This window comes from Pogona vitticeps, chromosome 5 (assembly GCF_051106095.1).
Source record: "Pogona vitticeps strain Pit_001003342236 chromosome 5, PviZW2.1, whole genome shotgun sequence".
Taxonomy (NCBI): domain Eukaryota; kingdom Metazoa; phylum Chordata; class Lepidosauria; order Squamata; family Agamidae; genus Pogona; species Pogona vitticeps.
In genome coordinates this window covers 156,484,083-156,500,170 of record NC_135787.1, presented here as the reverse complement: position 1 = coordinate 156,500,170, position 16,088 = coordinate 156,484,083, and the positions used below count along the sequence as shown (strand labels likewise).

Genomic DNA, 16,088 nt, shown 5'->3' with positions numbered 1-16,088 from the left:
TGCTCAAAATTCTACAAGGCAGAAAAACATCTACTTCTGCTTCATGCAAAAGCTTTTGACTGTGTGGACCACAGCAAACTATGGCACATTCTTAAAGAAATGGGAATGTCTGATCACCTTATCTATATCCTGAGAAATCTATATGTGGGACAAGAAGCAACAGTTAGAACTGGATGGAACAACTTATTGGTTCAAAATTGGGAAAGGAGTACAACAAGGCTGTATATTGTCTCCCTGTTTATTTAACATATATGCAGAATACATCATGCAAAAGGCTGGACTGGACAAATCCCAAGCCGGAATTAAGACTGTGGGAAGAAATATCAACAACCTCAGATATGCAGATGATACCACTCTGATGGCAGAAAGTGAGGAGGAATTAAATAACCTCTTAATGAGCGTGAAAGAGGAAAACAGAAAATGGTCTGAAGCTCAACATCAAAAAAACTAAGATCATGGTCACTGTTCCCATCACCTCCTGGCAAAGAGAAGGGGAAGATATGGAGGCAGGGACAGACTTTACTTTCTTGGGCTCCATGATCACTGCAGATGGGGACACCAGCCACGAAATTAAAAGGCGCCTGCTTCTTGAGAGGAAAGCGATGACAAACCTAGACAACATCATAAAAAGCAGAGACATCACCTTGCCGACAAAGGTCAGCATAGTCAAAGCTATTGTTTTTCCAGTAGCGATGTATGGAAGTGAGAGTTGGACCATAAAGAAAGCTGATCGCCAAAGAATTGATGCTTTTGAATTGTAGTGCTGGAGGAGACTCTTGAGAGTCCCCTGGAGTGCAAGGAGATCAAATCTATCCATTCTGAAGGAAATCAACCCTGAGTACTCACTGGAAAGACAGATCCTGAAGCTGAGGCTCCAATGCTTTGGCCATCTCATGAGAAGAAAAGATTCCCTGGAAAACACCCTGATTTTGGGAAAGAGTGAAGGCAAGAGGAGAAGGGGACAACAGAGGACGAGATGGTTGGACAGTGTCATTGAAGCTACCAACATATGAATTTGACCAAACTCAAGAGAGGCAGTGGAAGACGAGGGCCTGGCGTGCTCTAGTCCATGGGGTCACGAAGAGGCGGACATGACTTAACGACTAAACAGGAACAACAAGTAATTGGAAATTGTAATTCCAGACCCCCTGTAAGTAAACAGTAGCCAGAATCCTATTGCTTATATTTGCTGGTGTAAGTGCGGTGACACAAATCACAGTGGCAATGAAACAGTTGTCACTTGCATACTTTGCTATGTGCCAAAACTGGCACATTGCAAAGATTACAAATGGCAACTCCTTAACTGGAGAAATTAACTAACAGCACTTCACAGTGGCATACAGTTCGTAAGCAGCAGGATTCTGACTAGAGACTAGGAGGTTTCAAGGAAGCCTGGAAATTAATGAGTGCATGAATTCATAACAACAGTCAAGACAGCAAATGCTTCAAATGAATGAACACTACCTCTGAAAAGTTGTTTCTATCAGTTGTATTATTGACACTATAAACATTTTTTTAGGTAAATGTCGATAATCTTCTGAGGTAAACTTTGATAATTTCAGTAAAGTTTTAGACAAACTCACAGAGTACAATTCAATAAATCATACTGTGATCCTGTCAACATTAGCCATAAAACAAATATGTTTAAAAAACCACACTCTTTTGGACTGCAATGTTTAATTTTTGTGTCAGATATTCAGCCATTTGATCTTTCTGCAGTTTGCATATAGACAACTTCAAATGTATGTAACTTTCAAATTTTTCATTTTTTAAAATTTGTAACTGACATAAATTAGACTGCTTGATTAAATAAGAATCAGATTAACAGGGATAGATTACAGCAGAATCTGCCTTCATCAATCTGTCAGCAGTTCATGGCTCCATTACTTTTTTCAAGTACATGTATCCTCTAGCTCAGTGGTCCCCACCTTTTTCCGAACCGCAGACCAGGGGGAGGTGAGGTCCGTGGGCAGGGGGGACCTATGCATGTGTGGGTGGAGCACCCATGCACAGGTGGGCGGGGCATCCATGTATGCATGTGGGGGCCATGTGTGTGTGAGTGCATGAAGGGGGCAGGCAGGGGGTGGAAAATCTGTCTCTGCAGCCCGGTCCTGCCAAGGCCATGGCCCATTACCAGGCCACAGATCGGGGGTTGGGGACCCCAGTTCAAGCTTTTAAACTCAAACAGCAGGAAGTACAATTAAACCACACAGAAATTCACTCCCAGAATTGAACTTACTCATTAAGCAAGGCCTTCAAATGGAGTTGCAAACTGCGCACTGCCGTGTGGAGATGGTTTACCTCTCCTGATTTCTGGTGAGTTTTGACTGACCGTTCCAAACTGGATTGATGATGTGTTTCAAAATACCGATAAAATTCATAGCTTCGTTTAAGCTCTATTAAGCAGGCAGCATGAACATGAGGAAGGCCTTGGGTCACATCAGAAAAGACAGAAAGAGGCAAATGGTCTGGCGTAATTGCAGTCTTGAGAGATGCATTGGAGGGTGAGAGCAGAAGAACTAGCCGTCTGAAGAATTCAGAACTTTGCCCAACCCAAAGCTGAAATAAAACCTAAAAACACAGAGGGCTCACAAACAACTTTGTCACCATAAACAAAACTGTTACATTTCACCTTCCATACAACACATGCTAAGAAAGAAAATGTTTTAAATGATTTAAAACTAAGTACTTATTATGGCTATCAGGCTATCTTTTTAAGAACAACAGGAATACATTTAACTTACTGCCTCTCTGATGACAAGCATCCATCTCATCAGTGTACAAAGCTGTATCTGACCTGAACCTTCTCCTTTTAAACCCGCAGCTCCCAAACATTTTGGGACGATGACCAAGTTTTAATTTTTGAGAAACTCTCTTGTCTTTCACCTTTCTTTTACTCATGTGCTGTCAAGTAAATTCTGACTTACGGCAACCTTTTTCAGTCTTTTCTAGGTAGAGAATATTCAGAAGTGGTTTACCATTCCCTTCTTCTAGTGGTGCCCTAGGACTGTGCAGCTTTCCCAAGGCCACACAGGCTGGTTCTACTCACAGCAGACACAGTGAGGATTCAAACACCCAACCTCTGACTCCACAGAGTTATCCAGCTAGCTATCTCTGATAATGTTGTACAAAAAATTAGGCAAAAACAACATTGTGATAATGCATGTTATCCTAAGATAATACATATTCTTTCAATGGTCCACAATCAGAACATACAGATCAGTGCTCAAATGGGAAACATCTGGATTCAACAGAAAGGCCATTTAAAAATATTCCAGAGAACCAAATAAGCTTTTAGCTTGTATGCCTGATGTCTTGTTGCATCAGTGGCAAATCACCACCAATTAAAGGTGATTTCAGAGTGCACACAACTTGTACAAAATGTGATGAAGTCCCCTGCACTCTGAAATTGCTGGAGGAACTCTTTAATCAGTGATAATTTGCTGCTGCAGCTGTACTCCCCCCTTGTACATGTGGAGCTATGCAACAGGATTTCAGCCTATATAAATGAGTGTGCATGTTTCTAATTAATATAATTGAGGGTCACTTCAATTGCTACATACTGACCAAACATTCCAATGATATCACCAAATATATGACCTTGAAAGCTGCATTACCTTTAGTGCAGGTAGACTGAAGCCATCTGTGAAATTGTGTGCTTCTTCTTCAGACACTTGTTCTTCACTTAATCCTAGGCCTAGTTCTTTAAAAGGCACCACACAGATGTAGTTCGTCACATTGTCACTCTCAGCATTCAAAGGATAAGTTTAGTTAGTGTTAAGGCAGTTAAAGAAGCTTTTGTTTTACATGCAGCATACAGAAATATGAAAAGGAGGTGACCTTTCTAACCAGTTGAACGGTCTGGAATTTTAAAAAGTACAAAAGAAAAAAAGGTGTGAGATGAAGAAACAGATGTCATTTGTTTATCAAAAAGTGTCACATGCTCTGATGGGTGTCATCCCAGACATAACCTAAACAGAACTGTCTTTCAGGGACTTCTGGCAGGGGGTATCAAGAAAAAGATTAGTATTTAAAGTAGCAAAGGAACAAAATGTTTGCCTTTATACTGCAAAAAATCAATTAAACACTCTCTACAGAGATATTTCAAAACAAAATTTATATACATAGAGATAAAGGGGGCATTGCCTCACATTTACACTGCCTGGTAAGGTAAGGTGCTGTTTTCTGCTTTTAAAAAAGTGTTTTGGGTGTTTTTGCAGCATGATTTTGAGCTGGGGGGTTATGTTTCTGTGCTGTGATGGGTCTTGGGGATTTGTTTGGTTTTTTGGGGTTTTTCCCCATTTCCAATGGGACTTGGGGGTTTTGTTGCTTTTTGGAGTGTTTTTTCCAATTTCCAATGGGTCTTGGGGGGTTGGTTTGTTTTTTGGGCTCCCCTCCAGTTTCTGATGGGTCTTGGGGTTTTTTTTGTTGCTTTTTGGTTTTTTCACCCATTTCCGATGGGTCTTGGGGGAGTTGTTTTTTGGCTTCCCCTCCATTTCCGATGAGTCTTGGCAGTTTGGTTGCTTTGTGGGGGGTTTCCCCATTTCTGATGGATCTTGCATGCTTCCCTTGCTTTTTCCTTTGTTTTCTTTGCATTTCTGACCTGCCCCCTTTGTTCTCTGTGCATTTCCGATCTGCTCCATTTATTTTCTGTGCATTTCCAATGGTTCTTGCACACTTGATTGCTTTTCTTCCCCCGCCCCCTTCGGCTAGAAGGGATTAATCACGTTTCCAATGAGTCTTGCAGTGGTTTTTTTGTCTCTCTGTGTGATTTTTTTTTCTTCGGCTGGAACAGATTAATTGCATTTCAATGCATTCCTATGGGAAATGGTGCTTCGACTTACAACCATTTCAAGTTACATCCATCTTCTGGAACAGACTATGGTCGTAAATCAAGGCACCACTGTATTAATAAAATAAAAAGGAAAATCACACATGCTTCACCCTGAGGACTGTGGAAGAAAATCGAGGGACAAGGATGGAACAAATAAACCCAAACGGGAAGGTCTGTAATGTGTGTAAAACCAAAGCAATGGGTGTAAAGCTGTATGCATTTTCATTTTAAAATCAGAACAGAAACAGTCCAGCAACATTTCATTCTTCATTATGATTACGCAGCTTTCTCCTATATGACAAAAAGGATATTGTTTCAGCATATACAAGGTTGCAAGTCTTGAGGCTCTGAAGTTGGCCCTTGCTGATCGGTAGACAGCTTTCCGAAGACCAATGAGATGCTGGCAAGGATGCTGTCCAGCTTTATTAAATGGGCAAGCAGCACTGACCCTGTCAAGCAAACTTGAAAAGTAAAATGTGATACAACTGTACAGATGTCCTAAAGAATGATTTAAAAAATAACAATATAGAATAGTACTGGTTTCATTTTGTTTCAAATATATGGTTATGTGTGGAAGATTTAGTCACTGTTAGTAGTAAAGGACAGAATCCAGTACCCAATTTTAACTCGAAGCTTACTATTAAAGCTAGAAGAAATAAAACATATTTTACACAAAGAAATAACTATCATTATTTCATTTTTATATGTAATGGACAATATCCTCTTGCAGAGCCCCACCTATGCTGTGGGAATATGTTACCACCAGTGGAAGATTGCTGCTAATTAAAGAGTTCATTTTTCAATTTCAGGGTGAGTGCAGCCTGTTATTGCACATGAATTGTACACATCTCAGGACTGAATAATGAACTCTTTAATTAGTGACAATACCACTACCATTCATTCTCTCTGTAAGGGGATATGGACATTGTTTATATAACATTATTGTCTTCCTTATAGATGCATGATTTTTTTACAATCCTATAAAAGTTTCTTCACCATCATATAAAATACTCATTTTTAATTATAGGAGTCTTTGGGAGGGAATTAATTTCTCCAGGTTCAAAAGACTAACAGATGTATGAATGCTAAGTGAAATAAGCAACACAATCTCACTCTTCTCTATACTTCATACTGTAGATGTTACAGCTAGTCTATCACAGTTGCTCAGAAGTGTGTCAATCCAACATTTGATTGACTCATGGAAGGTATCAGTTTCAATGAATAGACACTATGGGGGACAATCCCATCTATGGCCTATGACTGAATGCAGGCAAAAAAAAATTGGGCTACGTCACCAGTCACAGAAGGAAGGCTTATACAGCAGTTTTACCTTGTCTCTCAGGCAGGACCTTACTGGCAATAGGAGCAGCTCGAGACTTCTTTTTTTAGACAAAATGTTAAAAATGGGTCTGTGTTATTACTGGCTACTGAAGCAAGCCAGAAACACCAACTGTTTGAATATGTCCTGTCTAAAATCACACAGCCAAGCATTATAGACATTGTTGCTGAAACATTAATAAACCGCATTTTATATAGATTTCTGTCTTCAAATTGATTAGCATGCAGCCAAATGCTGACTTAAAACCTTAAACATTCTGGTCCTCCAAGATCTATTCACTGTACAAGGCTTTCCAACCTTCACCTATAGAAAATTTGGTCCTGAAACTCCATACATCCTCCAAATGTGTTGGGGCTTTAATGAACTGAAGCACCTTCTGTTCTTGCTTTCACACAATTAGATATAGTATTTGCGTTTTTCAAAGCTAGAGCTAGATAAATCTGTTCACAAAGCTCATCTTTGAAGAAAAATCTTTTGCCTAAAGGCTTGTTCAGACTGAAGCTGTTTTGAACTACTGCTTTAACTATAGGATTAACTATTCTTAACTGTGTGCTACTTTGTCAAGAACAGATCTGGACAACTGTACAACATGTCTAAACACTGCAACAGGGAAGATATTTTTGGCAGTAAAGCTTGATTCTGATTTAAGAAATGTACTGTCTATAGGAAAACTATGGTTTCAGGTCTGCATGTAACCACTTGCATGTGCAACTACACGGCTTATCTGGCATTAGAGGTGTATTCACTCTACAGAGAAATAAAAGTGTTCTATGTATATGGAAATGTGTAAGCAATGAGATGTATTTCTGCATATGAACATGTACAAACCAAAATCAAAGCAGGGACTCTTTAATTAGTGGCAATCTGGCGCCAACTCTAGTGTCATTCTTGCTATGCCAGCAGTGCCGTGCAACAACAAGCCAGACATGGTATAGCAAACTGATCTGCATTTACTTTTTTACGCAGATTATATGCCAATGAAGAGAAAAACTGGCACAAAATAGATTTGAATAATGCAACTACTAAATCTATTTGTGCCTGTGAAAACAATGTTGGGAATCTCGTAACTGGTATGCTTTTAATCAAATGTGCACCCCACCCCACCTGTCCAGGCAAGGATGGTGACACCAGTGTCTGTATCAGTGATTTCCATTAGCTCAGAAGTCTGGTCAAGGGTCAAAATCCTGGTTTCCTCTGGGCTCGGTACTCTTCATGCACCCTGGGGTCTTCCTGTCCCTCTGACAAACCCCAGTTGACTTCACAAGGGCTGGCACTGTCCTGGCCAAATGGTTCACTTATCTCAAGGATGGCTCGTACTGACAGGTTGACATGTTACATATCCTCCCAAACCCTCCTGAAGACATCACTATCCTGCCTTCTGGTGCTTGTGCCTCATGCCCTGCTTCTGTGTCATGACTGGATGGTTGGCAGAGAGTGGCTGTCCACAACAACACAGGTTACATGTTTGAAGATGGCAGGGTATTAACTCAAAACCTCTGCTTCATCCCCAGCTGTGTGGGACTCTCAGCTCCACCAAAATGCCAGTCCAGGGGTCTTTGACTAAGGCATAGTTGAATACCTCCTTCTCCAGTAGTGCTTCCTCCTGCTCCTCCATGGTGTCTTTTCATGCTCCCTCCTTCTCCAAATCTGCTGGATCTAATTCAGACTGCTCTCCCCCAGCCCCCCAATATTCTCCATCAGCTCTCCTTTTACCTTTATTTCTGCCAGCTGGGCAGAGCTCTGTCCCCACCCTATCATCCAGGTGGCCCTCATCAGCTGGCTTCCCCTTCCAGCCCTGAGCCAGCCAACTGGCACCAGTACCCAACTGAGTCCAGCAGAAGGTGACTCTGATAGGAAGTCCAGGGGGCACAGGACAAGAGCAGATACTCCACCAGGGCTCCAAAATCAGCTCACTCCCAAAAGCTTAAAATATACCTATGTTGTCATATATATAAAACACCTCCATAAAATTAGGTACAGTTGCTTACAAAACCTTAGTAGCAGACAGTTTAGAAAAAAAGAACTCCATCACAATGTACATGTTTACTCACTATATTTCACACTTCAAGGTAATTTGCTTACTCAATGGGTGTACCAATCTCTTCTTCTTTCTTACTTTTATCAGAAATAACTAAGAGCAGCACAAATGAAACAATCAGCTATGAACCTCTTCAAAGCATATATCTGTTACAGCTCTCTTTTACTGAAATGTTCTAAAGCTGCTAGAAACTTGTTTCAAAGTTCAAGAGAACAAAAACACATGCAATTCCTTTTCATGCCCATCCTATCTACTTCTACAAATCTTATCTCTTTTCTACAAATCTGCCTTCTACGGATCAGTTTAATTACAAACCAGTGACTCAAGTATTACAATAAATACATGGTGTAAATAAAGAAAAAGAATCCTTAGGCTTAAGCATTTAGAGGAAAGGATTCTTTACCACTTATTCATTTAACATTCAATAGGTATGAAGAACCAATTTGTAAAACAATGCAAAGAGTCAACTTACAGAGTAAATCCTCTGGAAATGACCTCAGTTTCTTGAATGAGCCGTAGGGCTTTCCTCACCAGGTTAGTGAAGGAGCGACAATTAGCTACCATATCTTCTAGTTGGAGATGGCATCTTTTCAGGGACATCTGCAACTTTGCTGTCCTTAGTGTGTTCAGAACTCGGAAGATTAGGTAAAACAAGAGACCTGTTCCCCATAACATTCCAAGGTATCCATTCCATACAGAGGGAAACATAACCAGGATGCTGACGAAGGCAAGCATCAGTGAAATATCCCTACAAAACAAACAAAAGAAATATGACTGCTGCCGGAGAATGCTAAAGGGCCCGGCTTTTCAGATTCTGTTTACACCCTGGACTTGCCAGCTGATGCCCATTTTTACCATTAGCTAATCGTTTACCTTTCATTTACAAGAGCAGCAAATGTCTCTAGCCCTTCTATAAGATCTAATTTTCTATAAAAAACATATTTTTCTCTTTAAACATTTAAAAATTACTCTCCAATGACAATATATATATCATAGCACAGGCAGGCAAAGTAGACTAAGAGAATAGCATACAATTGTATTGCAATGTAATCTGTTGTTAGCATTTCAGGTATAAAGAGGGTTTGGATTTCTAGCCATGTCCATTCCTGTACAGAAGAATCTCCAAGTGTCAAGATGTTAGTTCATCTAACCCCTCTCAACCATAATCTAGCGTGCAATTACTGTATAAGCAGAACCCTAGACCAAATTCCTGGTATAATCATACCTCACAGTAATGCTTCCCCCCCAAAAAAAGATTCTGACTTGTTTAACCTAACAACACGTTTGAAAGGTGTTTTGTATTTTTGAAAAAGTGACTCTAAAAATCTCCTCATCAGCAGTTTTCAAACTGCTTGCTTGTTTTTTTTCATAGGACCATATAACAACTATGCTTAGTAATAAGTTTTGCTCACTTAAGATTTCTGTTGTTTTTGTCTGCAAATATGCCATTTTTTAAAATGGTCTCTGTAAGAGGACAGGACAGATACTCTGTAATCCAGAGCAATCAACAAATGTGGATTAATAAATCAGATTCTTTTCTTGCTTCTTGTGGGGAATTTGCTTCCCCCGCAAGCTAGACAACCTTGCTAAATGTGTAGTCCTGATAATTAAAAGAAGAGAAAGGAAAAACAAATCAATATCAGAAAAAATGTATTTCCCATTCACTGAAGGGCTAATTGTGCAATGAGAAAGATGATTCCTCTCACAATGTGAATGGTATCTTAACACAGCATGCACACCGCTAAAGCAATACCAAATATTAGGAGCTGCTAGGGTACGCAGTTTTGGAAGATGTTCATGTCCATGTTGCTTGAGCTGCCCTGCAGACAGGATACTGGGGTCAAGCAGCTCAATCAGTTCAACATCCTCCTGCAGCAGAACTTCCTGTTGCAGGATGGTGCAGATGGCTTCTGAGCGAAATCCAACATCCTTGATATGAAAGGTTGAAAAAAACAGTGTTAGTTGAGTACATTCATGGACATAAGCATTTTTCAAATAAAACACATTCTGTCACTACATAAACAATTCTATGGGCTAAGAGCTAATGATTTACACAGAAAACTCCAATTGAAATCAATAGATTTTAAGTTGAATTTTTCCACTGATTTCAATGAGTCTATCTAGAACTGTTAGTCATTTTGTACAACCAGAAAGTCTATGTAAAGCATGTAACAGTAGCTGAAACTAAACAATAGCAAAAACAACAACAATGACAACAATGGGGGCAAAAACAACATATTGCTGTCATTAGATCATTGTAATTTATAGCAGTAACTGTTGCAGTCATTAAATACATACACAATACCATCTGTCCATGATGTTTTACAGAGAAAAGGGAACAGCTAGACATAGCAAGTTATACAAATCTTATATAAGCACCAATATGATTCTGGTCTATGTTAAAATGCAATTGAATTAAAAGCACTTAAAAGACATAGCTCCCCCCACTGCAAGCCCTTTCCTTACAAAGTGTAAAGTGCCAAAATCTTCCTGGAACCAAAGTATGATTTCCAGTCAGCAGAAGGACCATACAGAGGGGAGAAGGCTAGCATCCCCCCCCACACCTGCAAGAGAGTTCCATAGCATAGATACAGCTACCATCAATAATGGCTGTTAAGCTGCTATTTATAGGTAAGCGGTATCTGTAACACCGGAGTAGATAATCTTAGGAGGGCTGAGCACCATTTTTCAAATTTGTCAGCAGCTTGATGACTGTTCTACAAAGGGGAAGATCCAAGGGTTGGAGGTGGATTTTAAGTTTGATTTTATTGTTGCTGCTGGTTTAATGGTTATTAGAACTATTTTTATTAACTGAATAATGGATTTAATAAAAAAGGGTTATCAAACTAAAAAAAGTCCCCTTCCATCCTCTATTCGCCAATTTTGTAAAAGAAATGTAAAAAATATGAAGATATGCATGGTGGGGGCCCTTCGAAACATAACACCACCACCTCCAGTCTCAGATGACAAAAAGGGATTTTCTGAGCAAAAAATTCTGGGAGACACTATAAGTGCTGGCAGGGCCACAAAAATGTTCCTAGAATTAATTAATTAATTAATTAATTAATTAATTAATCAATCAATCAATCAATCAATCCCCCCCCCGGTCTATCTGGTCATTGCGACCACTCTGGGCGGCTTCCAGACAAATAAAAATACAAAAAAAATACATATCGCAAAATAAAAAATATAAAGCAATAGACAATAAGCAATAAACAATAAACAGATTCTTCAAGATGGCAAGATGACAAAGGATAAATGGAGAAAGAATTAAGTATTATCTGGAGGGAAGGTCTGCTTAAACATCCAAGTTTTTAGTTGGGTCTTAAAAATACCCAGTGACAGGGCTGCACGAATCTCTGGAAGGAGGTTGTTCCAGAGGGGAGGAGCCACTGCCGAGAAGGCCCAATTTCTTGTTTTTTCCTTTTGGGCCTCCCTTGGCGTCAGGCTCCTAAGCCTCACCTCCTGATTCAATCAAGTGATACGGGTAGATCTTGGTGGGAGTAGGCGTTCCGTCAAATATCGAGGCCCTATACCGTTTAGGGCTTTATACGTAAGCATCAACACTTTGAAGTCAATGCGGAACCGAATGGGCAGCCAATGCAGTGCGGCCAGAGTAGGAGAGATATGATGGTATTTTCTCACTCCACTAAGGAGTCTGGCCGCCACATTCTGCACCACTTGGAGTTTCCGCATCAGCCTCAAAGGTAGCCCCATGTAGAGCGCATTACAGTGGTCTAATCTTGAGATTACGAGTGCATGTACCAAGGTAGTGAGTGCCCCAACATCGAGATAAGGTCACAGCTGGGCTATCCGCCGAAGGTGAAAAAAGGCGGTAAGGACCACCGACGCCATCTGAGTTCCCATAGTGAGCGCTGGGTCCAGATGGATCCCCAAGCTGCGGACCCCACTCTTGGCAGCAAGAGTCACCCTCCCAAAAGAGAGAGAGTTTCCCAAACCAACAACTGTGGGGGCACCCACCCTCAGAACCTCCATCTTGTCCGGGTTAAGCCTCAGCCCATTTTCCTGCATCCATTGCAGTACAGCCTCCAGGCAGCGCTGAAGGGACAGAACGGCATCTCATGCAGTTGGTGAGGAGATGTAGAGCTGGGTGTCATCAGCGTACTGATGACACGATGCCCCACACCCCCCGATGACCCCACCCAGCAGCCTCATACAGATGTTAAATAGCACTGGGGAGATAATCGACCCCTGTGGAACCCCACAATTGAGACTCCATGGGGTCGAAACACTTTCCCCAAGCTGTACTCTCTGGGGACGGTCCTCCAAGAAGGAACGGAGCCAGGCAAATGCCTGGCCACCAATTCCCAACTCAGAGAGCCTCTCCAGGGGGATACCGTGATCGACGGTATCAAAGGCCACTGAGATGTCGAGGAGGACCAACAGAGACACTTTGCCCCTGTCAGCCTCCCTCAAGAGGTCATCATACAGGGCGACCAATGCCATTTCTGTACCATGGCGTGGCCTGAAGCCTGACTGAAATGGATCCAGGGCATCTGTTTCATCCAAATGTGCCTGGAGCTGGACAGCCACCACCCTCTTGACCACTTTGCTAATGAAAGAAATATTGACGATGGGTCTTTAATAGATGTAAACATCAAATATTTTTGTTTCTTAAGTCAGTGGTCTCCAACCTTAGGCCTCCAGATGTTCTTGGATTACAACTCCCAGAAGCCTTGACCACCACCTCTGTTGGCTAGGATTTCTGGGAGTTGAAGTCCAAGAACATCTGGAAGCCCAAGGTTGGGGACCACAGTCTTAAGTGATACACAAAAGAAGCTCTGACTCATTAAAATTATTTGTTAAAAGAAACAAATGATTATTGATTATCAAAAGAAATAGGACAGTTATTTTTGAAGATGAGTGGGCTGATAATGATGAATACTTACCAACTGGTGAAGCATTTCATCTTTTTTCTTGTGTGGTAAAAAGGGAAGCCAGCTTTTAAATCTCTCAGCTAGGTTTGACAGGACGTCTTTCTACAAAGAATTTTAAAATTTCATAAATATAACCAATTATCTTAAAACCACAAAACACATTTCTATGCAAGAAGATTAGACTGAGGGTTTTTTAAAAGCAGTTATGCAAAGTTTTTCTGCAATACACAGTGGATTCTGAATATTAACTCAAAATTGATCCACTTCCCCCTTTTCTTGATCTATCATGAAGAATGGACAAGGAAATACTTGAGTGGCTAGAGAAAACAAAGCAAAAAACAAAAACAAACCTTAGAAAATCTCTGAAGCCTCGGCCTAACATACAGTGGAAACTTAGTGGTTAATCAATTGTTCACATCTTCATAAATTACCAAAATAACACTTCCTTGAATCAAGCCACATACAGTCATATTCAGCCATACAGAGCCATAATGACAAATGTAGTGTAAAACAAAGAAGACTACTAAAGACTGGCTAGTTAACTGCCCTTAACATATATGTACAGATGGGTAAATGAAAAAACAACAACTAAGGAGTATGTTTTTTCCTTGTCTTTCAAAATATATTTGCATATGGAATGGTAATTTGGGTTCAATTATCCATTCAGAATTAAAGAATAAGGGGAGGGGGGCTGTAATAAGCTGTTGCAGTGTCCCACTGAGTATGTTGACTGCTCAGCAATGTCAGGAGGATGTCCCACAAATCAGTCAGCATCTCATGGTCAGTGACTGTATTCATTCTTCATTGGGTTGATTTTGTCCCTGAATATTTTCTGTATTTCTGAAAAGCACAAATCTCCCCAAAATCTTTTCCACCTTGTTTGTCAACAAGACACATTTTGGCTATGTCAATAATGGTGCTGAGCTTTGTACCTCAGGATTCTATGCTGTTAATTTATGAGAGGGGTGGGGAACATTTTGCCCTCCAGTTGTTGCTGAACTATTACTTCCATTATACCCCAGGGGGATGGGAACTGAAGCTCAACCATTTCTAAAAAACCACAGGTTTCCCAGGCCTTTCATTATTCCTTCCCTTTATTTAAATGGAAGACTGTCACTACTGTTCTGAACCAGTACTATCAATTGTTTCAAGACTAGAAGTAGAATGCCCACAAACCAACACATCAACCAGTCTAGCAGTCTGTCTTCAAAGAATTGCTGGATAGCTTAGTGGTTTAGATCTCTGGCTGTGATGCCAAAGGTTGGGAGCTCAATTCCCCACTGTGTCTCCTTGACAGGGACTAGACTCGATGATGCATAGGGTTCCTTCCACTTTTGCAGTTCCAAGATGATTATTAAAATGGGCATTCCTGGATGGTATATAGGAAAATGAAAATTTGGGGCATATGTATATGGAGTATCACAGGGACAATGACTGTGTAAAATTGTTCCAAGCATTTTTAGTCCCCAAATAAAACAATAACATCTAGGAATCATGATAAAATAGGTACAGTACTTTAGGGGAAAGAGAGTCAAATACCATGTTAGTGATTAAACTTCTGTAACACAAGTCAGGTTACATTTCAAACAGTTCCTTTCCAAATAAACTAGAAAAAGAATAATGCAAAGAGCATTTTGTATTTGTATTTCTTAATTAAAAGTCTCAGGCTACATGGCAAATCCGTGTTGAAACAGAAGTTACTCGGCATATGATAATAAGTATGAGGTGGCAATAAAACTGCCATTAAAAGGGGGGGGACAGTTAGGACTGCCAATCAAGTAGCTCTTAAGATTATACGTACAGTACAAAAGGTTTTCTGCATTATCATACTCCATAGTAGTGTTTGATCTATGTACATATTCCGTATTTTTAAAAATCCATTTTACAATACAATGAAGCCACTTGAACAAATCATATGTACAGATTCCCAGTCTTATTTGGTCAGTAAATAATTATCAAAACTGGCATAAACTTTAGACACAATTATGCAAGAGAGACAACAGTTTCAGGATCTTCATTACACTTTAAAAACAGCCCAATCAGACTGAACAGTTAGCAGCTTTCCTTGTGGCAATGAATCTATTATGTTCTTTGAATATCTTTTTTTGGTCTATTTCACAGCTGCACTAAAATATTGAAATTTCTGTCTGGTAAGTGTATGAATTGACTTACAAAAGGTTCTATCATTAACATTATTTCACCTTATTTCAAATGAGGTGTTTTTTTTCCTATCATCCTCTTTTACTGTCAGCTTTCACATCCGTACACAGTAGTTAGAAATATTGTAACAAGGAACCCTTACACTTCAGGATTTTTTCCATTTCATTCATGACTGCACAGCCCAGTTTCCGTCTCTATTTGGATTGATGACTGAACTGAGTTATAGAAAACTTCAATAACTGTTAACATTAAAGTGATATAATTTTTCTATCTGTTATGTGCCTTCAAGTCGGAATTGACATATAGTGACCCTAATAGAGCTTTCAAGGTAAATGATATATTTAATAAATGATTTTTGGCAGTTCTACACCCCCATTGAGTTTCCATGGGTGAGCAACGACTCAAACCTAGGCCTCCTGAGTCCTAGTCGTTTATCATATCCACTACACCACACTAGGTATCCCAATTTTATGTAGTCCTGATTTTTATTCTTAATGTTCAACTGTAGTCCCATCTCTGCACTTTTTTCTTTAATCTTTAGCAGTAGTTGTTTCAAGTCATTTTTGTTTTTCTGCCAGTAAATTGATCTGTGTTATCTTTAGTTTCTTCTATCAGTTTTTTCAAGTGAATATAATCAGCCTTGATGTACGATATGTTCAGCGTATAAACGTAACAAAAAGAGATAAAATGCACCCTTTTGTAACACTTTTCCCTACTGGGAACTATTCTGCTTCTCTCTATGCTTTCCTAACAACAGCCTCTTGTCCAGAGTAAATGTTTCTAGCTCTACATCTCTAGTATTCACAGCTTTTTAAATTA

At 40.0% G+C, this 16,088-nt stretch overlaps 1 protein-coding gene across 8 annotated transcripts in view; it reads right to left on the bottom strand.

Moving 5' to 3' along the window:
• VEZT (vezatin, adherens junctions transmembrane protein) overlaps nucleotides 1–16,088 on the bottom strand; it is a 37,545-nt gene that overhangs the window by 9,568 nt on the left and 11,889 nt on the right. For 6 of the 8 annotated variants that reach the window (XM_020815657.3, XM_073000265.2, XM_020815669.3 and 3 more), the window contains exons 3-8: nucleotides 13,122–13,211; nucleotides 9,965–10,140; nucleotides 8,684–8,959; nucleotides 5,146–5,295; nucleotides 3,618–3,765; nucleotides 2,240–2,571 (exon numbers count right to left, since the gene is read on the bottom strand). In XM_020815657.3, coding sequence (XP_020671316.3) covers nucleotides 2,240–2,571; nucleotides 3,618–3,765; nucleotides 5,146–5,295; nucleotides 8,684–8,959; nucleotides 9,965–10,140; nucleotides 13,122–13,211 — 1,172 coding nt within the window. The remainder of the gene's footprint in view (nucleotides 1–2,239; nucleotides 2,572–3,617; nucleotides 3,766–5,145; nucleotides 5,296–8,683; nucleotides 8,960–9,964; nucleotides 10,141–13,121; nucleotides 13,212–16,088) is intronic. The other 2 variants (XM_020815663.3, XM_078394836.1) reach the window with 1 other exon arrangement.